The sequence below is a fragment of the Natrix helvetica genome (assembly GCF_964273705.1).
Source record: "Natrix helvetica genome assembly, chromosome: 1".
Lineage (NCBI taxonomy): Eukaryota > Metazoa > Chordata > Lepidosauria > Squamata > Natricidae > Natrix > Natrix helvetica.
In genome coordinates, this window is record NC_138548.1 from 97,215,775 (window position 1) to 97,242,582 (window position 26,808).

The following is a 26,808-nucleotide window of genomic DNA, read 5'->3' on the forward strand; positions in this document are numbered from 1 at the left end:
CCAACAAGGTGAAGAGATGCTGTCCATGGAATGGTCAGATAAAGGATGATGTAGCCCCGCAGCCCCTAAGTTCTTGCGCTGTAAAGTAGCTGGCAAGAGATCTGTACTTTCAGACTTGCAAGATTCTGTTAATGTACTGTAGCTTTATAATAAAGTAGAGTTAGCTTATCTAGTCATGTTTCCTGTCTGGTCTACCTGATAAAGCTGACAATTTGGGTATACAAGCTCATTACTTTGAAAGGAATGTGCATTCAAATGTATTTAATACATAGAATAGTTTCCTAATAAAATAAATCAGATTCTGCAATACACTCAATACAGTAGTGCATCAAATTTTGTATACAAGTCTTCCTTTATTGTTACAGTTGATACAATTTTGTTAGTTATGCTTGACATTAAAAATATTATACATCCCCCACAGAATCAATGGATCAGGAATAGGAATATATTCGCCTCCTCAATGTTTCCTATCCTATTTCCCCTACTATTTATTGCCATCCTGCCCATGCCTGCCTTAACCATGGATAGGGGTAATGTATGAATAGTTATTAACAACTGTGAATAGCAACAGCAATAGCACTTATATACCGCTTCGCAGCCCTCTTATATACCACTTTATAGCCCTCTCTAAATAGTTTTACAAAGTTAGCATATTGCCTCCAACAATCTGGGTCCTGATTTTACCCAACACAGAAAGATGGAAGGCTGAGTCAACCTTGAGCCTGGTGAGATTCGATCTGCCAAACTGCTGGCAGCTGGTGATCAACAGAAGTAGCCTGCAGTACTGCACTCTAGCCAATATAAAAGGAATACCATTTATATTATATTATCTGTTGGAATCAGTGCATAATCTCAGTTCTCTGCCATTCCAAAATCTATGGCTAAGAAACTGGGAATATTATAACAGTATTAGAAAACCAGTTTGGTCTAGTGGTTAAGGCTTGAGCCTTGAAAGCCAGAGATTGAGTTCCAGTCCCAGATATAAACAAATAAATGAACCCTACAAAAGTGCAATTTAACTATGGAATGTACAATTTTTAAACTTTTGTTGTAATAGAATATTTTAGTACAAACCAGTATTGTTTGGAATGTTAATCCAAGTCTTATTTGAATGTAGTCTTTTTGCTGCAGTTTGGTAAAATATTTCAAAGAAGGCAGTTTTTCCAAGAGAACAGGAAATTCTCTTGTGCTCTGTTATAGCAATAATATGAAAATAACTAGAAAGAATGAAAAGCCTTTAATTTCAATATGTTCCTTCCCACTTGTTTTTCTTCAGGTGAGTCTTGATTATTATGCCGCAGGCAGTGTTAACTTTAAATATGTCTAACTGAGCTCAGCAAAGTTGCTGCAATTTCACTGCTTACTGGGATCCTAAACCAGGGGACAACAAGCCTTGAAATATAATTCCACAGAGCTATGCAAGTCTGACTGGCATGTTCAGAATATCTTACTATAGCGGTTTTCCAGAGGGAAACACAGAATAGTCAAATTAGTTGTACTACTTGAAACCAAGATTCTCCAGCTTCCTTCAAGGTTACTGTTTTGAAGAATTGACATGTTTATTGAGGAATGCAGTCCTGAGAATGAAAATCAGGGAATCAACTGTTGCCATAAATTACTAAGTTTGCTCTCAGTAGCTTATATTTTTAGTAACAAGAAATGCTACAACCAAAATAAAGTTTCTCATAATGATATATGTATTCTTTAACAATTATGTTACAAATAATCATTTATGCACCCTGCACTAATCCATCATGTCTGTGTGGTAGTGAGAGGTATCTTATTTCAGGATCTTTTATGCAGATTCTAGCAATTTGTATCTAAGTTACTTGATTTATCAATAGAAAATTGCTCAATCAATAGAAAAACTTAATTAACAATATAAAAATAGACATATAAAGTAGCAATAAAAATAGTAGCAATAATATAAACTCCATCTCATATTATTCAATCATCTGTTAGATATCAATATTTACCTCATGTTAGACAGGAAGAGCCGGCTTTTTGAAAGCTTCCTGAAAGTAGAAATCTATGAATGATTTTAAAGATGATAATTTAAGCTTGAATTGCACCTAGAAAGAAGCTGGCAGCCAATTCAGCTTTTGCAATACTAGTATTTTATGTCTAAATCTAATAATTGTGTTATATGTCTAAACCAGCTGGTCCCAATTAGCAAATGTGTGGTTGCATCTTATATCATATCAGCTGTAATTTCTTCAACTGTGGTCCCAAGTACAGCCACAAGGTTACAAGATCAGTTGCAAACATTTCTTGCATTGAAGACTCTCAACTGGCACATAAAGTCCAGCTGGATGAAAGCCTTCCTAGCTACATTTTCCAATTGTTCAGGCATTTCTCAAGATTGAACACTAACTCTCTCTGGGAGAGAGCAATCCCACTGAGAACTAAATCTGGTATTGTCCCAGATTTAAGTACATTCTGAACCAACAGCTACTCTGTGTCTTGCTAAGCCTAAATCTTTTCTCCCCATCCAAACCTTACAGCTTCCAGATACCAGGTGGAGATTTCCATGCCATATTCCAAGTGGCCTCTATTTGAGAACAAATTATATGTCAAAGCAATTAGCTGTTAAAATTAGATGTTACTCTTAAGTAGTCCTAGTATTCCATCCCTAGAATGGATCTACTGTCGAATGTTCAGTCTTGCCCTGCATGCCCTCTTTCTACACCTTGCTCTTTACTTCTCTGTACTATCAGGTCAGGAAGAAATTTCAACAAAACTCTTCCTCAGGCCACTGATATCTCTGGGAACCAAACCCATTAAGATATTTCTGACTCCTGCTCATGCTACTTTAACTGTCTGGTGAACAGGAAGGAACTGATAAAAATAGGATTACAATGCCCTTACAGATGAACTGGCAAGAGACCTGATTGTGATTGATGCCTGAATAAACATACAATAGCAGGCCATACATCTCAGCAAGGCTTTGCTAGAAACAGGAGACAAGGGTAGGTTTTCACTGGCTAGACTGTCACATTCTGTTCTCAATGAAACATTTCAGTACAAAGCCCTGTAAAGGGATGCTGGTTTGCTTCTTTCATTAACCCAGAGAAACAAATTCGACAAGCTTGCCATTTATACGGCTGCATAAGGGAACTGTAAACGTACATGAATGAGTGAGTGCCCCAGCTCCCTCCATGATGGAACCACAGGTAGTTTTCGACTTACTGCCACAATTTCCATTGCAAAACAAGATAGTTGTTTAATGAGTTGCCAAGCATCCAAATTTTGATCACATGACCATAGAGAAACGGCAACAGTCGTTAACTGTGAAAAATGGCCATACGTCAATTTTTTTTAGTGCCTCACAGGTTGTAACTTGAGGATTACCTGTATAAGCCTAATTGAAATTCAGTTTAGCAATGCATTGCAACTGTTATTTGGAATACCATTGTTTTCCACAGGAACCACACTAACTGCTGACATAACCTGCTTAGCAATAGCAATAGCACTTAGACTTATATACCGCTTCACAGTGCTTTACAGCCCTCTCTAAGCGGTTTACAGAGTCAGCATATTGCCCCCAACAATCTGGGTCCTCATTTTATCCACCTTGGATGGATGGAAGGCTGAGTCAACCTTGAGCCTGGTGAGATTCAATCTGCCAAACAGCTGGCAGCCGGTGATCAGCAGAAGTAGCCTGCAGTACTGCACTCTAACTATTGTGCCACCATGGCTTAGATATATGAATATGGTAAATCTGGCCAAATTAATATTTTGAAACAGGATTGCTACAGAAATGGTCATGTGTTAGTAAAGTTCTTAAATAAAAAATAATAAGTGTGTTTCAACCACACTTCTAACCAAGCAATACTCCCGCAAGGCCATACATTTGTACCTGGAATTGTATTTCAATTAGCAAGAAATATTTAGAGCAAAATTTCATTTTCCTGGTAGACATTGTGGGAGTTTCATTTTTTCACTTTTCAGCCTTCAGTTTCTAATACCAGACCCTCTATTATTCCAGAGGACTTCTACCATCAGTGAAATACAGAAGATTCAAGAAGATCAAGGAATCAGAGGGGGGAAAAGTATTTCATCCAGATGAAATGTCATCTTGAATCGTTTCTTCTAGTGAAAGGTTTAGATTACATTATTTAATTAAAACTGAATAGATTACATTTTGTATGTATGTATGTATTACAAAATTTTTATATATATAAATTTATATATATATAAATTTATATATATATATAAATTTATATATATATATAAATTATATATATATATATATATATATATATATATATATATATATATATATATATATATATATGAAGAACTATGCAAAATAATCAAGCAAAAGGAATTGCTTATGACATCTTAAGTTATAGTAGGATGTAAATATCCATGCTTTAATTCAGAAAACAGAATTTGAGCATGCCTAGCCATTTATAATACAACAAAAATTGTAACTGTTTTTTTTTCTTTTTCAAACAAGAAAGAGTAGGACACAGAAGCTTCATCTGTGATCACAAATGTGTGTGTGTAACTATAGCAAAAATAACATAGAAACATAACATTTTTACACTGACAATTTTTTAACATTTTGGCTTTCATGTATATGAAAGATTTTTCTCAGCCTAAAAGCTAATAGATTATGTAAAGATTATCAATAAGACATGCTTGCCCAGTGAAATAAAATACAAGGCAGTTGACAATCCAAAGATGCACTGAGGTCTTGTACAAATGTGTGGCTCTGATAAAACTCTTGCTATAATTTAATGACAGCAGCTGACAAATGCGCTTAACAGATCAACCAAAATAACACTACAGCACATCTATAAGGTACTGTGTGTAAATACTTCCCTCAGCCATTCATCATCAGACATCTAACAAAATTCATATCAATGTTTTTAAAGTAACATTTACAGGGTATAATACTTATCACAGCTTAGGATTCCTGGCTATAAACTTCTGTTCTTGTGAGCATGGGAAGTTGTTGAATTTATATTGGAATGCAATGGGGTTCGTGTTCCTTCTTCCAAATGGTAGTAACTTTTGTTTCCTTAAAACATGAAGATAATGGATTCAGTCTAAAACAATGTGAGAGTCTATTCAGGAAAGCTATTTCTGTATTTATTAATTGCAATCCTTAGATCCTTTCTGAGAAAATTATAGGTGTGAAAAGAAGCTGTGAAATAGAGATGTAGGGAAGTCCTATTCCACAAACCTATAGCTGTAGCTATATAGTATGTAGAGATTCTCTGCTTCTGGAGGTTGTTGGGCAATGGGTTTTTCATCTGTGACATTCCCAAACTGTTGACAACTCTGACACTAGCACTGTGATAAGCCTCAACTCCCTGCTTTCAGAAAAGAGTATGAAAAATATGCAATTGGTTGCCCTATAGCTGTGATGGTGAACCAATAGCACGCATGCCAGAGGTGGCACGCAGCACTCTCTCTGATAGCATGTGAACCATCACCCCAGTTCAGCTCCGCCACGTATGTGCCTCCCACCGGCCAGCTGGTCTTCAGGTCTCTGCCGTGCATGTGTGGGGAAGAGGGCATATGTGGAAGGTCATATGTGCATGTGCTGTGTGTGTGTGGGTCATGTGAATGCATGTGGGGGGGACACGGGGGTCATGTGTGGATGTATGGAAGGCAGGGGAAATGTGCGGTGAGGACGCACATTGCATTTTGGGAGTTCAGGAATGCACACGCACACATGCACACATGCTTTGGACATTCCGACCAGAAAAGGTTAGTCATTACTCCCCTATAGTTATGTAATGTTGATCTACGTTACAATTATTATTTGTTACATTGCAGGATTTTTCAGAGCAATTCTGGATGCACTCACTGTTGAATACATTTGACATAAATGTAATACCTGTGAATGTGTGAAGATTATGTTTTACACCAAATTATTATTTTATTTTCAGATCATATTCCTTCCTTGTTGTTTTTAATGACTGCGTCAAGTACTTTAAAGAATTTAAATTTCAAAACCAAGATATTTGATAGAACACCAAAGAAATGAATTATTGCAAACAGTAATAAAATGACACAAGATATGCTGAGCATCAGGAAATTGTGTTAAAAATATGTCCCTCCTTTTCTTATTTTTAATTGAGATTTGATTGTACCATAGTAGTATTTTAAAAAAATATTATACATCACTTGGAAGGCTCTGCAGGTAAATTAGAAATATTTTCATATTAAACAAAGTAAGTATTTGCAAAAAAAATTGGGAAGCCCTGGCATGTGATATTGTTGTGGGATGGACTTTGTCTTCTTGAAGAGACAGCATCAGAACAACATTTCAAGTCCATATCTTGGCCAGAGCTGGTTCCATTTAAAGCTAGGAATTGTAGGCTGTATATCATGGAAAATTCCTGTCAGTAACATTGATTACACAGAGCAACAGTCTCCAAGAGGAAATTACATAGCCACATTGCTTGAGTTATTTAAAATTAGAATGGACAAGCACTTAAGATGATAGTACTGAGACCTATTCAGCACTTAGAAGACAGCATAATAGGAGTCTTCAATCTCCAATATAATCTCCAAAAACAGTAAGGAGAAAGACAAACCTCTGCAAAATTAAATCACTGAGAATCAACTGGAGAATACAAATTAAATCATGAGAGTTTATTTCCTTCTTTGTAAGCATTAGCATTAATCTCATGCAAAAGTAAAATATTAGTTAATTTGATTGCCTTTTCCTCCAGACATAGTTTGAAGCAATCAATGCAGAAGAAATATTGTTTTGATAAATGAAGAAAAGAAAGTATAGTCTGCAGGAAGAAAAAAAGGCAAAGACAAAACCGTGTGTGTGTGTGTGTGTGTGTGTGTGTGTGTGTGTGTGTAGGATTAGGAAGAGAGAGGGAAGGCACAGAAAAAAAATGAATCCAAAAATAACACATAGTAAAGCTGTAAAAATACTATAGCCAGCTCAAAACAGCCACTATATGGATTATTGATGATACTAGATTCTCTTTAATATAATATGGTAAAGGAAATGTTTTTCATCTCTAATCTCCACCTTTGAGAGTGGTGGAGCCAATTTAAAGCAACGTTATCTTCTTTGGGGGTAAATACAGGAATTCTGAGGCAGTACCTCACTGCTCACCATTTCCTAATTAAGCCTATGGTGGAAACTGCGCTATTAGCACTTTGTTTCAAAGATTTAATATGCATGTCTGTTAACCCATGAGAGATGTAAGCCCCATCTATATTTCTTTGAAGCCCTCTACTCAAAGCAAAGCATATGTGAAAGAAGTTGATGTATGTGCTAGAGGATATACAAAAATCTGGACCAAGATGAATGGTATTTAAAATAGACATCTTTCTGTTTACTATTTCTGTTTTCATTTCATTTTCAAATAGAAGAACTGTTAAGTTAGAAGTCAATTTATCTCAGCAAGATTTAAAAGGAGTCAGTGACATTCCCATAGAGGCAAAAAAATGTCAACAAACGCTGGTAATTTTAGACCTGAGGGAATAACAATCTTCAATTTTATAATGAGAGGGTTGAAGGACAAAAGCCAAGAAAAATGAAATAAGACCCGGGGTCTTTAAACATAACTAAGTTATGAGCATCTGTATATTTGTTTAACGCAGACACAAGACCTCATTCTTTCCCAATGCTTTATTTTAACTGTTGCTTTCTATTAAAGAATGCCAATTTCTGACAAAGCGGTAGAGAAACATCATTATGTGCCCCTTCAGATTAGCAGATATGAAAAACATTATTGCTGAACCCGGTAATTTCTACTTCATTTTTAAAAGGCCTCAGTTAATTGCCAAGTAAGACTATGAAAATAAAAGACAGGGGAGCCATTCTCCCTATCAAGCATAACTGAAGCCTTACTGTGCGAGTTGCCAATTGGTTTTTCTAATCCAACAACTCAATATCTGCTGTTAATTTGCTCTCTATTTCGAGAACATGAAGACTGTCAGCAAAATCCATGATGCATTACACAATTTATAATTGGAAAAAAAATCTTGATGTTTTTCTGACAGTGTAAAGAGAAAGCGAGATAGCAGCATAAAGCAGTAACAACTTTATGGCTATTTGTACTAAAACATAACTGCAAATGAAGTAAGAAAAAAAATTGCAGCCTTTTAGTTTAGCTCCTACCATGAGAAATAATGTGAAAAATTGTGACAAAGCAAAACTGGATATTTTAGACTAAGCTATAAAGGATTTTGAAGGATTTCAACATTCAGGTAGTCCTTGGCTTATAACCATTCGCTTAGGGATAGTTGAAAAAAGGCACTGAAAAAAGTGACTTACGGCCATTTTTCTCATTTACACCATTGCAGGATCCCATGGTCAATGTTCAGTTGCTTGGCAATTTGCATATATTTATGATGAGTGCAGTGTCACACAGTCACATCATCACCTTTTGTAGACTTCTAACAAGCAAAGTCAATGGGGAAGCCAGATTCAATTAACAACTGTGTTAACTGCAATGATTCATTTAACAATGGTGGCAAGAAAGATTGTAAAATGGGACAACACTCATTTGACAACTGTCTTGCTTAGCAATGGAAATATTGGGTTCAATTGTGATCATAAATCAAAGACTATCTGTAAATTATATCAGCTGAATCGTTGTCTGCAGGCTGGGAAACTGGTAGCTCTTGCACAAGGGTGCAAAGCATCCAATTTGGACACCAGTACATTTGGGACATTCCTGCCACTGTTTTCCCTATTGTGATTTGTATCAGATCTCTATAATCTGTTGTTCTTTTTTTAAAGTTCAGCATAACAACAACAACAACAAAATCTGTAGATGTCAGAGGTACCACTGACTGTTTTTGATGAGCTTTTAATTACCAATGTCTACAGTAAGTGGTAGGACTTTGCTAAACTTGGGTGGTTTCAAAAAACCAAAAAAGGGCTATACCAGGTTGCTATGTGGACAGAGGGGTTATGCTGTTGCCAAGAAAACAACAACATGAAAGTCTTCATAAATCTAACAGGATTCAATTTAAGGGAAATTTTTATCCTAAAGGCCAATAGTTTAAATTTCTACCAGTAGATGCAAGAATTCTCAAAACCTCAGTTAAGTAAACTTGACAAAAGTGATTTAATGGTTGCTAAATAATGCTTTTATGCCTGTTGAGAAGTAAACTGTAGCATATGTTAGGCACTGAAAAAGCCAAAAGAGGTATTCTATACAAGTAGTCCTCAGCTTACAGCCATTCATATAGCCACGGTTTTAAAACAGCAGCACTAAAATAACTGAAATTACAACTCATACAAACTTATATTTACAACCTTTACAACGGCCCCAGAGTTGTGTGGTAAAAATTCATGGCATATCACCATATCAAATAAATTGCAAATTCCATATATACCTTAAACATGTTAGCTATGCACCATTGTTCCAACTGCAAACAGGCAGAAAAGCTTTTTTATATTCAAAGTTTTTGTTTAAGAACAAATTCTATTACAGTGCACTTATCATCTTGGTCATTAGATGTATGAAGAAAAATGACCAATCATGAATAATGTACATTTCTTTATTATAGCTATAATAAGTTGATAATTGTTTGTATGCACCTTTGAGTCAGCATTGATTCCTGGGAATTGCCTGGATACCTCCATTCAGCTTTTTTGCCAATATTTTTTTCAAAAAAAGTTTGCCACTGCCCTCTTGCCAAGGTCAGCTAGCTGGCTTTGTGTCTAACATGGAATTAGAACTCACAGAACAATTAATCAGTGGAACATCTTTCCTCCAGAAGTTGTGGATGCTCCAATAGTAGAGGTTTTTAAGAAGAGATTAGACAAGCATTTGTCTGAAATGATGTAGGGTTTCCGTCTTGAGCAGGCAGTTAGATTAGAAGTCTTCCAAGATCCTTTCCAATTCTGTTGTTCTAACCTGGTGCCATAACCATTATATCAAACTGAATTTCAAGTTGACAATGCTGATGTTGATACTAAGTACTGATTTTAAAAAAAATGTCCAGTAAGGCAGAAAGGACACGTTAAGAAGTCTGTTGACTAAAGAATTATGATTGGTGGGGTGCAGAAGAAGAAACTTCTCTACCATTACCCTTCCCCTTTGGAATACATTTCCCTGAGATGAGGTTGGGCCCCTTCTAGGAGAGCATTAACACTTGGTTTGTCAACTAGCATGGAGATCCCAGAGTGGTATGCAACCACAGGGGGTGGTTGGTAGCTTGAGGGCATTCCCTTCATCTTTTTAATTCTATTTTTGTAAGGATTTTATGGGATTTTTCTAGTTGTAAACTGCCAGAGTCACTTTGGTAGTGATATGGGCAATGTATACATTTGATTAATAAATAAAATAATTTACATTGTCTAAATCAGAGGTGCCCAACCCCCAACCCATTACCGGGCCATGGAAGTGGTAGGCAAAAGCATGCACGTACATCCCCACTTGTTCATTTGAATGAGCGGCAGACATGTGTACTCGCCTCTAGTGCAAATGGAGCTGAGCACATATGCGCACACTTGCTTGACACTCATGTAGAACCATTCCCCCCCCCCCCCCCAGATATGTTGGGAAACTCTGGTCTAAATATATGTGCTATGGTTAGTTTTGAAATTCAATGACAATTATTATTGAATCTGAAGCTCTTAAGAATTAGGAATATTAATGATAGGTTGAGTCCTCTCTTCGATGTAAAACTACTAATGGATTTTCTACATGACTAAATTCAGTGTTTTTAGTAGGGCTATTCACTTTTTTTTTCTAATTTTACAAGAGCACAGGCTTTCCTATATTCATTAAAGCAGATGATCTTCTCTTCTACTTCCATGTAAGCAGTCATCTTTTTCCCAGGCTCACATGAAAGTGTGAAAAAGTCTTATTTTATATATTTCTTCCATTAATTTAAGAGAGTGACACGCTTCCTGTTACACACATTAGGGACTGATGATAGCAGTTTGATTACCAAGCAAACAAGAATTCCTGTAAACTAGCTAATCCAGGAACTTAATGGAAAAGAAAACTCGACTCCATCCTGAAGAAAGTTTAGTTTTAACTCAGTTGTGTCCAGGAATTTTACTGAGGCTTTCTATCCATTTCCTGAAACAATCTATTAATTATTTTGTTCCTCCCCAGGGATATCAAATTCAAATCCACTGCGAACTAATTCATTATTTCAAGGTTTACAATGCCAAAGTCTTTTTATGTACTGATAAAGAAATCGCTAGTGAGTCATTTAAAAAAAAATGATTATATGACAGTACACATAAATGAATTACATTTTTAAAAAAATCCTCAGCTGCAAAGCAGACCTATCTCTGAAATAGAACCATTTCATTTTAGCCACTTTGCTTACAGTGTTTTTTATTAACTAAAATTATATGTAGATATCTCATTATCTTTAAATGTCTTGAAAAACTCTTGAAGTGAATTAAAATCATCATTCCAATTAGGATGGATTTTAAGCATTTAGTTTTTTAAACAAATCTCAAATGTATTTGTACCAAATAGTACAAATAATACCAAATCGTACATATTGTAAAACACCATGCGTAGAATCACAGAAGTTTGTTTTAGTCTCTATTTTTCTTTATTTTTATGGGAGAAAAAAAAGAGGTTATTTCAGCTACACCAACATCATTCCTAATGAAACTAATGCCATCCATTAGGAAATTCAGGGAGGGAACCTATGGTCAAAATTCCATATAGGTCTCAGAAAAAGAGCCAGAATGGGGAAAAAAACAGGGAAACCAAAGAGAGAAAGTATTAATACTGTGATATGGCAGATTCCATTTCTATTCTATCTACTCAAACTTTGAAACTTCACATTGGAGCTATGGCTCTACTTGCTCGGGGGGGAAGGGATGGTCGCAGTGTTGCAACATGCCTGAGCTGCATGGGCTCTAGCTTACTTTACTTACTTTACTTTTATTTAGACTTTTATACCGCCCCCTCTCCCCAAAGGGACTCGGGGCGGTGTACAGTCAGATAAAACACATCAATAGAAAATACAAACATAAATACAAACATAAAGAGGAGGCAATGAGAAACTGTACAAAAAGCAAAGCAGTTAAAAACAATATTTAAATAACCCTAAAAATACCCAATTAATATATCTGCCAGGAGGTAGAATAAACTATGAATGGGCCAGGCCGGCTAAACGGAACAGGTGAGTCTTCAGTTTTTGTCGGAAGGAGCGGAAGTCGGTGGTGGTTCTGATATCGGGGGGGAGGTCATTCCAGAGGGTTGGGCCCATCACAGAGAAGGCTCTACTCCTAGGCGCCGCCCGTTGGCATTGCTTAGTGGACGGCACCTGGAGGAGTCCTTCCCTGTGAGAGCGAATCGGTCGCAGGGAAGTGTGTGGTAGGATGCGATCCCGCAAGTACCTAGGTCCTGAGCCATGGAGCGCTTTAAAGATGGTAATTAACACCTTGAAACGCACCCGAAAGACCACAGGCAGCCAGTGCAGCTCGCGCAGGAGCGGTGTTACGTGGGAGTACCTAGTACTCCCCATAATAGCCCGCGCGGCTGCTTTTTGTACAGTTTCTCATTGCCATGTATAGCTGCTGCCATACATTGTCTCTCCCTGAGCGCTCGCCACCTCCTGTGCCCTCCACCCCTGGGCTGATGACCATCTTCACTGGGGCTTATTTTAGGGGCAGGGCTTGTAATGCGAGCAACATGAAAAATCAGGCTAGGCTTATTTTCTGGTAGGATGTTATTTTCACGGAAACACGGTACTTACAAATAATATTTCTCTGCAAGGCTGGAAGACTAGAATTTGACTCAAGAGGAACATTTTCACATTTTTTTAAATCTATCATTACAGATTATAGCATGCACAAAGAAGAAGAATATCCATATTAAAATGGAAATAATAAAATTTCTTGACTCACACTTTAAACAAAGTTACAAATTTAATTGGAATTTACTTCCAATTTACTTTTAGTCTACCACTTATTGACACCCTCATTTAATGCTTTCGCTACCAACAGCTCTACCAACAGATACCAACAGCTAACTGCAGCTAAATGTACATAAGTTACTGTACAATAGATTATAATGGTGAGTTGTAAGTACAGGTAATCCTCGAGTGATGACTATAACTAAGCCCAAAAATTATGTTGCTAAGTGAAACATTTGTTAAGTCTGTTTTTCCCCGTTTTATGACTTTTCTTGCCACAGTTGTTAGGTGAATTGCTACATTTGTTAAGTTAGCAACATGGTTGTTAAGTGAAACTGGCTTCCCCATTGACTTTGCTTGTCAGAAGGTCTCAAAAGCTGTTCACATGACCCCAGGGCACTGTAACCGTCATAAATATGAACTAATTGGCAAGTATCTGAATTTTGATCATGTTACCATGGAGATGCTGCAATGGTTGTAAGTGTGAAAAAGATCAGTGACAGAAATTTGAACGGTCACTAAATGAACGATTGTTAAGTCAAGGACTACCTGTAATTAGAAGCTATGCATTTAACAGAATAACAGAGTTGGAGGTCTTCTAGTCCAACCTCCTCCTCAAGCAGGAAACCCTGTAACATTTCAGATAAAACGTTCAATCTCTTCTTCACTCCACTGCTCCATTGCTCCACTGCTGGAATACCAGCAACTTCTGGAGGCAAATTCCAATTATTCCAATTTCACTTCCCACTGCTTTCTACATGACTCTTTCTACATGACTCTACCCTGTTCATGGGTAAGTACCTCCTAAAGGAAAGATGACGAAAGCTCTGAGTTCTGATAGGGGATTTGGCTACAGATCTATTACTAATATCCATAAAAACAGAAAAAATCTATGACAAGTGAATGCTGCCAATCTAGATCTTCCCTGGACTCTAAAATGACAACAAATCTATAATCTAGATAACTGTAATTTCATTTTGGATATACACACATTGCATACAAAGGATATTATCATCATAATTTGCAACACTTTTAGATTTATTATTTTTATATGAGGTAATTCTCCAACATACAACTCACTCATTTAAATGAAGTTTGAATTGCTTCTGTTGATTAAAAGGAAAAATAGATAAAAGAGGGAGGGAACATTTCGTAAAGTTCTGATTTCATTTTTTTTCACAAGGTTACAATTAGACAGGAGTGAAATTTCCCTTTGTTGAACCTTCAGCCTGTACTGGGAACAGGTCTTAAAGGAGAAATGGGAGTGAAATAACTTCTCAAACTTTGGGAACATCAACTCCCATCATCCTTTAAAATTGGCTATGCAGTTGATGGGTGTTGATGTCCAAACCAACTGGAAGAGATCAGATTGCTGATCCCCGAGGTAAGGTAAATTCTTCTCTTGCATTCTTTTTTGTGGTTAAAGATGCCTTTTTAACTAGTATGGACATGAATGGAAAAACATGTTTTGAAGGTCCCATTACATTTAGGTTATTTGCAAGACATCAGGAAGATAATCTAAATTCTAAATCATGCAGAAAGATTTTGGCGCAAGACAATGAAATGAAGTATTATCTGAAGATAATATTCTACTCTCTTTCTCTCATCCTGGTCTTTGGCTATGCATACATGCAGGTATGTGAACATGAATATGCATACATAGATCATTCCTTCTGTTTTTAAAATAGACTGGAAGTATAAAAAAATAGAATTTCTTTCTTCAATTACCCAATATAATACAAATATAAAAATGAAAACATAATTACAGTTTTTAAATAACTTGAAATAAATAGCAGACTGTCATAATTTCTTGTAGTAAACATTCAACTTAAGCATTTTCTATTAAGTTCATAAGGAGTTAAATGAAGAGGAACCCTGCCATGATTAGTAGAGACATAGGTGGGGACATATGAGATCTTAACTATGTGCAGTATTTAATTAGCAGATTACTAACAAAAGAGCTGTGAGAATGACCATTGGCTTACCTGAAGGGTCCTTTTCTGTACACCGCGGGAGAGTCCAAGCAATGGGTTAATTCAGTCTGCTTGCCCTTAGGACTGAGGAACTATTTTTCCTTAAGCCACACCTCCTCCTGGTGTGCTCAATCCCCCAGAATTCTTTGAAGGAGTCAGTTCGTGCGGACGGAGCGAAGCGTCCAAGATGATGTACTGTTGACACGAGGAACCCGAATCCCGGCCTTGAGAGCCAGGGTGGGTTGGACTCTCCCGCGGTGTACAGAAAAGGACCCTTCAGGTAAGCCAATGGTCATTTTCCTGTACACCGCTTGGAGAGTCCAAGCAATGGGACATACCAAAGTTATTGTCCATCTGGGTGGGCAGAAGAAGGCTCCCGGGATTCGGTCTCTGACACAACCGCCTGGAGCACACGCCTGCCGAAAGACGCCTCAGCCGAGGCGAAAATGTCCAGTTTATAGTGTCGCACAAATGGAGAAGGAGAGGACCACGTAGCGGCCCTGCAGATGTCCAGGATCGAGGCCTGGGTGGCCCAGGCCGCTGAGGTAGCAGCACTTCGTGTGGAGTGTGCAGTGATGCCGCGCGGAACGGCCTTGGATTGACTTTCATAGGCAGTCGCAATGCAAGCGCGAAGCCACCTGCCAATTGTGGAGGAAGTGACCTTCTTCCCTAGGGAACCGGGCTGGAAGGAGAGAAAAAGAGCCTCTGACTTCCTGAATTCCGCAGTACGAGCGATGTAGACCTTCAGGGCCCTCCTGACATCAAGATTGTGCCAGGATCGCTCTCTGGGATGCGACGGATGAGGACAAAAATTTGGCAACACAATGTCTTGCGCTCTATGGAACCATGAGTTTACTTTGGGGGTAAAGGTCGGGTCCAGCCTCAAAATGACCCTGTCAGGGTGGATGACGCACAGATCCTGGCGAACAGAGAGAGCCGCCAGCTCCGAAATCCGGCGAGCTGACGTGATGGCAATCAAGAAGGCCGTCTTCAGCGTCAGGAATCGAAGAGAAGTAGTGCGTAAAGGCTCGAATGGGGGGCCAGAGAGGGCCCGCAGGACCACGGACAGCTGCCAAGTAGGGTAGCGATGAACGGTGGGAGGGCGAAGGTTAGAAGCGCCCTTGAGGAAAAGACGCACCTTCGGGATTTTGCTGAGAGGCAAAAGGTGGTCGCCCGACCAGACAGTAGACAAAGCCGCCACTTGACGTCGAAGGGTGTTCGGGGCCAGGCCCCTGTTGAGTCCCGCTTGAAGGAAGTCAAGCACTCTGGGAACAGGCGCGGTCGTCGGCTCGATGAGCAGCTCCTCACACCACTTGGCGAAGGCGGCCCAGGACGCATCATAAATCCTAGTGGTTGAAGGGCGTCTAGCCGCCTGAATGGTGTTCACTACCTCCTCCGACAGGCCTTGGCCTTTCAGTTGGTCCCCCTCAAGTGCCAGACGGCCAACTGGAGCCACTGGGGCTCTGGGTGAATCACGGCCCCCTGGCTGAGGGAGATCTGGTCCGGAGGAATGCGCCACGGAGGAGACACCGACAGGTGGACAAGGTCGGCAAACCACGACCTGCGGGGCCAATGCGGGGCCACGAGAAGGACCTCTGCTCCCTCTGCGATGACTTTGGAGATGAATTGAGGAAGGAGAGGCAGGGGAGGGAAGGCATACAGTAGCTCGCGGGGCCACTTGCAACGCAGTGCGTCTGTCCCCTCCGCCCCCGGGGTGAAGAACCGGGAGTAGAAGCGGGCGAGCTGCTTGTTGTCCCTTGACGCAAACAGGTCTACGGCCGGAGTCCCGAATCTGTCGGACATCTGGTGGAACAGGCGAGGGTCCAGTTTCCACTCCGCAGGATCTATGGTCGTCCTGCTCAGCCAGTCGGCCTGTGTGTTGTCCACTCCGGAGATATGGTCGGAGCGAAGGGATTCCAGATGGCGCTCCGCCCAGCGTCCCAGGGACTCCGCCTCTCTCATCAGTGCTCTGGATCTGGTGCCGCCCTGGCGGTTGATGTGGGCCTTGGTGGCCACATTGTCCGTCATCAGAAGCACATGTTGGCGATGGATGGGCCGGCTGAAATGGCGCAGGGCCAGGCGAGCAGCTCTCAGTTCCAGCAGGTTGATGCTGTATCTGGATTCCACTTGGGACCACTTGCCCTGAACAACCAGGGACCCCATGTGGGCTCCCCAGCCGGAGAGGCTGGCGTCTGTGGTGATGATCAACCTCTCGGGTTCCTTGAATAGGTGGCCCTTGAGGATGGCCGGAGACACCCACCAGCGGAGAGACCTCTTCACGTCCGGGGGAACTCGAATCGGCCTGGTAGAGTTGCTCCTGGATGCCCTCTGGTGCGGCAGCAGCAGCCACTGGAGAGACCTGGAATGCAGGCGGGCCCACGGCACGATGGAAATGCAGGAGATCATTTTTCCCAGCAGCTGCGACAGAAGGACCACTGGAGCCTGCCTCAAGCTCAACACCTTGTGGGTCATGGACCTTAGACCGGTCAACCTGTCTCGGGAAAGGAAAACCCTGCACAAGTTGGTATCTATCACCGCCCCCAGGTGTACAAGTCTGTTGGTTGGGGTGAGATGGCTCTTCTCTATATTTAGAGAGAAGCCGTGGTTTCTGAGGGATCTCATAGTGGTTTGGAGATCCCGAAGGGCCTGCTGCCTGGACGACGACTGGATCAGGATGTCGTCCAGGTAGCACTGGAGCCTTATGGGCCTGCGTCTTAGCTGAGCCGCCACTACCGCCAGCACTTTGGTAAACGTCCGAGGAGCGGACGAGAGGCCGAATGGAAGAGCTTTGTACTGGAAGTGGCGACCCGCATAATAGAAGCGCAGGAACTTCCTGTGCTGAGGACGGATGGGGATGTGGAGGTATGCCTCTTTGAGATCTATAGATGTGAGAAGATCTCCCTGTCGAATCCCCGCCAGAATGGACTGCAGAGACTGCATCTTGAACCTCCGGTAGGCGATATGCCTGTTGAGGTTCTTGAGGTCCAAGATGGCTCTCCACCCCCCCGAGTTCTTTGGTACCAGGAAGAGGATGGAGTAAAACCCCTTCCCCTCTTCGCCTTGGGGAACTGGTTCCACGGCCCTGATGTCCAGGAGATGACGGACTTCCTGGTCCATACGCTGCCTCTTTTGGGGGCAGGACGGGACAGGGCACCGGATGAAGGTCCGGGGGGGAAGGGACAGGAATTCTAGGGAGAGGCCTTCCCTGACTGTCTGCAGAACCCAAGCATCCTCGGTGTTCTGGGCCCAATGAGAGGCGAACAGCTGGAGGCGACCCCCGATGGGCGCCAAGCCCTGGCAGTCACTTTGACTTACGGAACGGCCTGTTGGAGGCCCCACCGCGGTTATACTTGCGGAAGCCGAACTGCTGCCTGCCTCTGTCCCGAAAAGGCGCTCTGTCTTGGGACCTGTCGCCCTGCTGGCCGAAGGACCTATTAGAGGGAGAGAAGGAAGAGGCAGAGGTGGAAGGCTCGGAGGCACGAAAGGACTGCCTCCTAGAGTAGGGAGCGGCCTTACGTTCCTGCTTTTTATTTAAAGAAGGTAGGATCTTCCTCTTGTCCTTGGACTCAATGAGGAGAGGATCCAGGGACTCGCCAAACAATTTGGACCCCTTAAAGGGGGCGGAAGCCAGTTTCCATTTGTTTTTCTGGTCCGCTTGCCAATGTCGGAGCCAGATCAGTCGACGGGAAGTTATGTTAGAACCGAGGGCCCTGGAGGCAAATTTGGTGGCATTGAGGGACGCGTCAGCGGCATACTGGGAGGCCGCGATTATTTTTGACACGTCCTGGTGGAGACGGATGTCTCCCGCCGGGAGCTTGTTTAGGAGCTCGCGCAGCCAGATCACAGAGGCCCTATTAAAAAAGGAAGCGGAAGAAGAGGCCCTGATGGCCCAGGCAGCCGCCAGATGGGTCTTGTGACACGCCTTTTCCGCCTTCTTGTCCTCCGCCTTAAGGCCTTCCAGGAGGTCGGCCGGTAGCGAGGAGTTGGAAGTGAGCGCAGCGATGGGCGGGTCGACAGTGGGAAGGGCCAGAAGGTCCTCCAACACTGGCTCCATAGTATAAAGCTTCCTATCTACCCCACTGGGAGAGGATTGCGTGGCTGGCTGAGCCCACTGGCGCTGGATTAAGTCGAGGAACAGCCCCGGGACCGGAACCAGCTCTTGCTGGGGCGCTGGCACATCAAACATGACCGCATTGGGATTAGCCGGAGGGGCATCATCCGCCGGCGCGGTCGGCTTGGGCTTGATCCCCACCCTGGTGGCAGCCTTGACCTTGTGAAGGACCGATTTAAAAAGGCTGGGCTTAAAGAGACCCGCAAAGGCGGGCGCTTCGGGGGGAAGGTCCTCGTCGTCCGAGAGGCCTAGCACCTCCGGGTCAGGGTCCTCAATGGCAGAGGCCTCGCTGACCACCGAGGATTCCAGGGAAGGATGGCGAGCACGCTTGCTTGGGGGCGGAGCTGCCTGATCGGGTTTGGGACCCCTAGGGGCCGCTGCGGTAGGACTTTTAAATTTCATGGCCTCCGTGATGCCCTTGGCAATGGCACGGGCCATTAGCTCCTGCATGCGGGGCGATAACTCCTCAGAGTCAGAATCGGGATCCAAGCCCTCTACTAGGGGGGGTGAAGCCTCACCCTGCATATCGTCTATGCTAGCATCCCCAGGGGGAGGAACCTGTTCACAGGCCCAGGAAGGGACCGGGGAAGCCGGCTCTGCAAATGACCTATTAGGGGATAGGTCCTGGGATTCCACCTCCTCGGCGAGGACCGACTGGAGATCTTCCCGGGAGGGAGGGGCTCCTGAAAAGGACTGCACCCTGTCTGCCTGGCGTCTGGCCTTCTCGAATTGCTTGTCAAGGGCCCGCTGGCGCCTTTCAGCATCCTTGGCCTCAGCTACCGAAGGGGTTCTGGAACGCTGTTTCCCAGAGCTACCCCCACCACTCTTGCCCGCACCCCCACTCCCCGAAGAGGAGGAACCCTTGCTAGGGGCCTGCGAGAGGCTCGGCCTAGCGTCTTGGGAATCGGGAGGACTGGGCAGGTCCATAGTCAATGACCACACAAGATGGAGCAAGGCTATGATAAGGCAGAAGGATAGATATAGACTGGGTGCTGTAATGGGAAACAAAACGAAATGATCGTTAAAATTGCCATATATACAATTAATCGAATCAATACTATGAAATCATCCCATGTTTCACACCAGTCGGAGGCCCAGGGGTAGGATTGGGGCCTGCACCGGGGTGCAAGGCTCCGCAGGAGAAGCAGGGAGGAGAATGACTATAGAAAAATTCTTTAGGCCTGCTCTTACTTAAGGCCTCCTCCCTGAGCCGGTATGATGACCGTTGGAATGGCACAGGAACCAGCGCCGCTCGCAAAAATAGACAAAAGGCGAAGGTGGCGATCCTAGCCCGAGAAACCCTTGCTAGGCCCTGCCACCTCCAGCGGCCTCCTGAACAACGAGGCTGATGCAAAATGGCGGCCATGGCTGGGCGCGCTATTTTCGCGCCTAAAAATGGCCGCCGCAACAGCGTGGGGCTAAGGGAGAGCGAGGGGCGAACGCGCCTCGCAATGGCGACGATCGCCCACTCCTCCCTGCGGCAGAGGTCCTCTAGCAGGCCGGGGAGCGAAAAAACTTCGACGAAAATAACAAACGAGGGGCCTGGGGAGTTAGGAACCTCGCCGCTGCAGCCGCGCCGTTTTAAACGACAAGCGGCAGGCCTCCGAAGCCGTCCCAAGAGGATCGGCTGAGGGGCACCCCCCACCACCTTCCAGCTTACCTCCTGGCCTTCAAGTGCAGATTGTACTGAAGAAAGTCGCAGAATTTAAGAGAGAAACGTCTCACGATGTTGGAGGAATAGTAGAGAAAAACTTTAAACGTAATTTGAGAGTCCAAGCCAAAAAAAGGATCAATTTAGCTCAGAGCTCTAACTAAATACGTCCAAACGGGCTGACTGAGGAAGAATTCTGGGGGATTGAGCACACCAGGAGGAGGTGTGGCTTAAGGAAAAATAGTTCCTCAGTCCTAAGGGCAAGCAGACTGAATTAACCCATTGCTTGGACTCTCCAAGCGGTGTACAGGAAAACAAGCAGACTTACAATAACCATCATTAAGTGTCTTTCAAAGAATACTTTTTTCTTCCTTGCAGTGAACAGATCATACTAATCAGATGAGCTCAGTTTAGTTTTCATATGAAAGCTGACACACTGATGTAAAAGGAACAGCATCAAACTTAATTGGACATTATTTGTGAGTTTTATCCATTTACTCAATGTCTGCTCTCTAAGAAATCTATGATTTTTTTTATTGTAATGCTCAATGATATACTATATATATCCCTTTTTAGCGTTCTATGATTAAACTATTTTGCGTCATTTCAAAACACAGACAAAAAATCTATCATTCTGGAGTACAGCTATTAAATAAAATCAAGAGTTTTGAATTTCAAATTTATTATGTAAAATAACGGATTATTCCAGACTTCGCTCATAGCCTTAGTTTTCTAACAAACATACAAGAGTTTGAGTTATGGAGTATCTATTATTTCCCTTATTCAGAAGAAATTACATTCTATGTTAAGGTAAGAATTTCACAGATTGTGGAACTAATTAAATATGTATGCACATAAAGGTAAACTTTAGACTTACCAAGGGGCGCCATATATTCGGAATCCTTTGACGGTTACCTCAGAATCTTGCAAGTAAATACTGTTTGTCAAAAGTGACTGAACATTGTCAAAGTCCTCTGGTTTCAATTTGGATACAGAAGGAAAGCGGTAGTAATCCTGTTTTACAAGGTCTGCCATGAATTCCTTATCAAATGTTAGTTCATGATTCCCAGCAATCACTATTTTGTAATCATATGGCAAGTTTCCTGAAACAATACAGAAATAGAGCAATTATTTATTTATGAAACTGCTGTCCCAAACCAAATGTAGCTCTCACTTTTAAACTCACACTGCACAGATTTTGTTCAAGGAAAATCACAAGAAAGAAAGGCATATTGTTAACATTAATTTAGATGGTTGATGAATTGAAGAAGAATTTACGGAATAGTTCATACAGCTGGTTATCTTTTTATTCAGATGTATGCAATCTCAATTCCAGAAACACAATCATCTTTTTAAGAATCCTTCTGATACTCACTTGTCTAGCAGAACAGGAACATAATTAATACATATGTAGGGTGTAATCACGTTAATTATATACAATTGATTACATTAAACTCTAAATTTAAAATTTAAAAAATCAAATGTAGTTTTTGTTATGGCTGTAGTCAATATTCTTTGCTCTACTCCACCAAATTTTATGTTCTATGTTCTACTATCTTTGAAACAATGCCGCCAGTAGTCCATTGAAAGGCAACAGACTGGAACTCAGTCCTTGCTGTATTCATCAATAGTTCAGACTCACCTTTCCAATCTGGTGTCTCCAGATGTATTGAGTTTTTCAATTCCATAACTGACCAAAGTTTGCAATCTACATCTCAAGGACATCAGATTGAAAAAGGTTCAACTGAAATTTATTAGGAAAATAAGCACTTTCTATTACTATTACATAACAACCTGATGGCACACAACCATTATGGCAATCAAAAACAATACATTATGCCAGATTAATTAATATGGTAATGTTAACTCTTATGTTAACTGTTAAGTCTTGGCTTATACTATCTGAACTATTTTTCTTTCTTAATTATTCACTCTCTCTAATCTTCTTCATATCTGCTATCACAATTTTTATATTATCAAAATTTTTCAGAGGAAAGGGGAAAGTGTTACAAATTTCATGAACCTCCTCCTCTCGTTTGCTTTGCTTGCAAGGTTCACCCACAATCACTGCTACTGCTTTCTCTAGACTACAATTTAATATTAAAAAAATGAAATAAAAAATTAAAATAAAACGGACTACCATTAAATTTGGTTAATTATCCAAATGAACCAAGAGAAGGATCCACTGACTCATTCTTAATCACATTTCAAATAGCCCATAATCCTGTTCAACATTACTGAGCTAAAAATACAGTAGGACTGCATAGGTATATATTTTTGTCAGTCTTTAGAACACCTCTCTAATAATAATTTAGGGAAGTTTTTTTTTTAAAATCAATATCACTTAGAGAAGAAACTTCAATGTGTAACAATGTATATACATATGTCAAGATAGCCACTTAGGTTCAGGCTATCACTCTAAAGCAGAAGTTCTCAACCTGTGAGTTGCGACCCTTTGAGGGTCGAACAACCCTTTCCCAGGGGTCGCTTAAGACCATCGGAAAACACATATTTTTGAAAAAAATACAGAAAACATAAAATAATTTTATGGTTGGGGGTCACCACAACATGAGGAACTGCATTAAAGGGTCGCGACATTAGGAACGTTGAGTCCCACTGCTCTAAAGGTATGAAAATGATGGATTGTTTTATTTGTTTATCTTGGGAAGGCTACCTTGTATATGTAGCCTATACATATGTCTGCCATATAATATGGCCATTTGTAACATTATAAAGAACATTGCATTCATTTTCTTAAAATTCTATTCATCATAAACTAAAAACTATACAGGTCAGGTTTCTGAACTCACACTAACTTGGATCACTTCCACAAACACAGCAGTTTTAGTGAAGTCAACTTGATACTTCAGAATTTTGCAGTTTGAAAATCTTGTTATGTTTTACTGCTGATACTCTATTCCATTCATGATTGCTAAATTCATTGACTTGGATCCTTCTTCCATATTTGATGCCAATGCTGCAAAGCTCAACAACACTATGATTTACCTACAAAATTGAAGAAAACCTGAAAGTGGTAATTCCATTTTATCCTGAGATATTTTGATTAAACGCCACTCAACTATATAATATATTTATTCAATATATAATAAGTTGCATAGTATATCTTAACAGCTGCAAGGATATGGTGTTTTGTTTTTTTTAAATTAGAAGAGATATTTGGTCCCCTCTATGGAAAATTGTTTACTAAAATGTGGAATATGTTTCAATGCTTAGAATAACTTCATATTCAAAAAGAAAATCTAATGTGCAATTCAATCTTGTTTTGAAACCATTCGAAGACTACAATTCTATACATGGAATTGGGCCACAATCCAAATTTGTATTCTACAGTTTCTATTTTCATCTGATATATAGTTTACATATCACTGACACTATTCAATATACTGTTTTTTATTATTATAGTTTTCCCTCTCTTTTTGATTTTAATTGTGTTAACCAAATATATTTAATTTAACAGAAATATTATTTGATTAAAAATTGGGTATGAAATGCCTTAAAATACTTGGTTGTTGCTTGTATATTAGAATGTATTAGCCATATAAGGCTTTAATTTTATATACCACAAATCAAGAATGATCCCAGTCAGCTGCAGTTGTACAAGTCAGAAATGGGCTAAAAGTGAAATTATAATTAGAGCAGTGTACAAAATAGTGTACCAAATTAAATTGTAACCCAAGTATCCTAAAAAATTGAGCCTGTAACTGCAAATAACATTGTTGTTTTTCATGATGAAGAAAAAAATATTTTCTAGACTATATTTTGCCAAGGACTAGCCTATGTTTTTAACTTCACAGTATCTTATACAAAGTTCTATTAAGAATTTTATTAAAAAATAGCGAGGACAGGATATTCCCACTGTTCAGTCTCAACTAAATATAAACTCTGGTTGGATGGTATGTTTAATCATGGACTATTGTTCACCAAAGCATTTCAATCACAATGTTGTCTGATTTTGAACAAATAAATTCCAGATTGCTTCTATTTGTATAGAAAAATGAACTTCTATGCAAATATAGATAACTGCATAATAGAGAATATTGGACTGAAGGTTTCCCAAAAGCTTGCAAGATTGATTATTTAGATGAAAAAAGAGGAAAAACGTGAAGTAACTTGGTTAAGACGAGACATCAAGCAAAAAAGCAATGGGAAGATATTTTTTTGCAAAAAGATGTTTTGTCATTCCTAAGGATTAAGAACTAAACATATTTCCCCTCAATTTCAGTTATCTTACTTTTCTGTAATTTAACTGCTCCCTCCAGTGCTATCCCCAACATACTCAATATGTAGAAGTCAGAATGATTGTGTGGAATGGAACATTTATTCTCTTTAATCCAGCTCCTATGGTTTGTTCAAGCTTCTTTTTTTCAACCTGCTTGACTTTAATAGACTTCTTGGTAAACATAACCAAGGAGACCAAGGCAAAGCAAGAACCACTTTTGAAGCACTTCTCGCTCAATGAAATGATCAATGTATTCTCCAAATTAGCCAAATGTAATTCAAATATACATATAATCTCAAACTGAAAAATGTAATACCACAGAATGATGACCCTAATCTCTCTCTCTCTCTCTCTCTCTCTCTCACACACACACACACACACACACACACACACACACACACAGCCTAACATCAGGCATTCTCAAAATTCATTAACAAAACTTTCCTCATCATTACTACTTTAACTGCTGTCTGTTTCAAAAGTGGTAACTGAGTTGGACAGAGCCCGGAAGGACAGTTGAGAAGCATGGGAAAAATCAATCAAGGTGAAAGCAAACAACTAAATACTTTGGTTTTATGCAAGGAAAACATCAAGCTACAACACAAGGAAAAGAGAAGGCCAAGACCTATGGAGTCCTGTGATAAATCTAAGGCTCACACATAAAAGCTCTCCTTTGTTCAAATTGTTGTTAGACACAACAAAATACAAATGTTACATAAGAGCAAGCTCTGCCTCTGACCTTTCACTGGGTAACCATCAGGCTTCATTAATTTTCACAAGGCCTGACAGCTCTAGCGTTAATACTCACGCTTGCTGATCGAGCCACACAGCAGGTTCAGAACTGCTACTTTCTCCTCTGAAACTCATGCATTAGGGTTCCTTCCATGCTGGCAATGGAAAACCAAGTCTAAGAAACATTAAACACAAAAAACTACGTTACAATAATGCCAAGGTTGAGCCATAAACCCACGAAAGCAGGGAACCCCTGCCTACTCCTTCTAAAAGGCCTGCTTGGGCGTAGCCATATGCTAATCTCCATCAGAGTCCTCAATGCCAGACTATGTCATTCTCAAACTATTGGCTTACAATAGCATACATACCTGCCCAATGGCAGATTCATTTGAGATAAGCGTAAGTTGGTATCACCACCTGGAACAGGAGACGTGAAATCCACTGCCCCATCGGGGCTAATTTAAAGCTCCAATAGCAGTTAGCAATGGAATTAGTTCTCCATAATTTATGTCTCAACCATAACATTATTCTAATGTAACTGTTTGTGATTAATACCCTTGCTTTTGTTGAACAATAAGAAGCATATTGCATAAATTATTTTATTCCAAAAATTATAATATTTTGTTTCTTTTTTATGGTTTTTCTAAACAATTATAGTCGATAAAAAGATTCCATCAATATATTTTCAATTGTTGAATATTTGTCTTTAATCTATGCATCAATTTACATTTAATTCCATACTTGAGTGTATCTAATGAAGTTTATATATATGTTATCATGCAATCCTCAATGACCCCTTGATAATTTAACAAGCATTTTCTATTGTTTTGGTTGTCATATTTTTTAAAAAAACAATCAAATGAATAAACCTCTATTCAATTTAACAATTTACTTCAAAAAGGTAAACTTTCCCTTCCTAATAGAAGTAATTTAGGATTCATTTTTATTACAGGAAGATAATCTTACACTCAGTCCAAAGCTAGAAGATTCACAGTACTTTAGACTGAAACCAATGATCCAAACATTTACAAGGTGTGGTATGCCTATTTTAAAGTTGTTTAGTATTTTAAGATAAATCCTGGCAGATAAATTGATAAGTCCAACTTTTAAACAGTGCTTGAGGTTAACCAATGATGTCAAATTTTGAATTTCAATCACAATTATTTTTTTCACTAGTGTAACGATTGACTATATTAGTCTCCCAATGCAATGTCTCAGCCTTTCCTGCAGTGGAAAGAGAATTCCCAGGGAGGTCTGGGACCTTAAC

At 40.4% G+C, this 26,808-nt stretch overlaps 1 protein-coding gene across 4 annotated transcripts in view; it reads right to left on the bottom strand.

Annotated features, from left to right (window-relative positions):
- MPPED2 (metallophosphoesterase domain containing 2) overlaps positions 1-26,808 on the bottom strand; it is a 188,072-nt gene that overhangs the window by 73,888 nt on the left and 87,376 nt on the right. For all 4 annotated transcript variants that reach the window (XM_081949220.1, XM_081949222.1, XM_081949221.1 and 1 more), the window contains exon 4: positions 21,447-21,672. In XM_081949220.1, the coding sequence (XP_081805346.1) occupies positions 21,447-21,672 (226 nt within the window). The remainder of the gene's footprint in view (positions 1-21,446; positions 21,673-26,808) is intronic.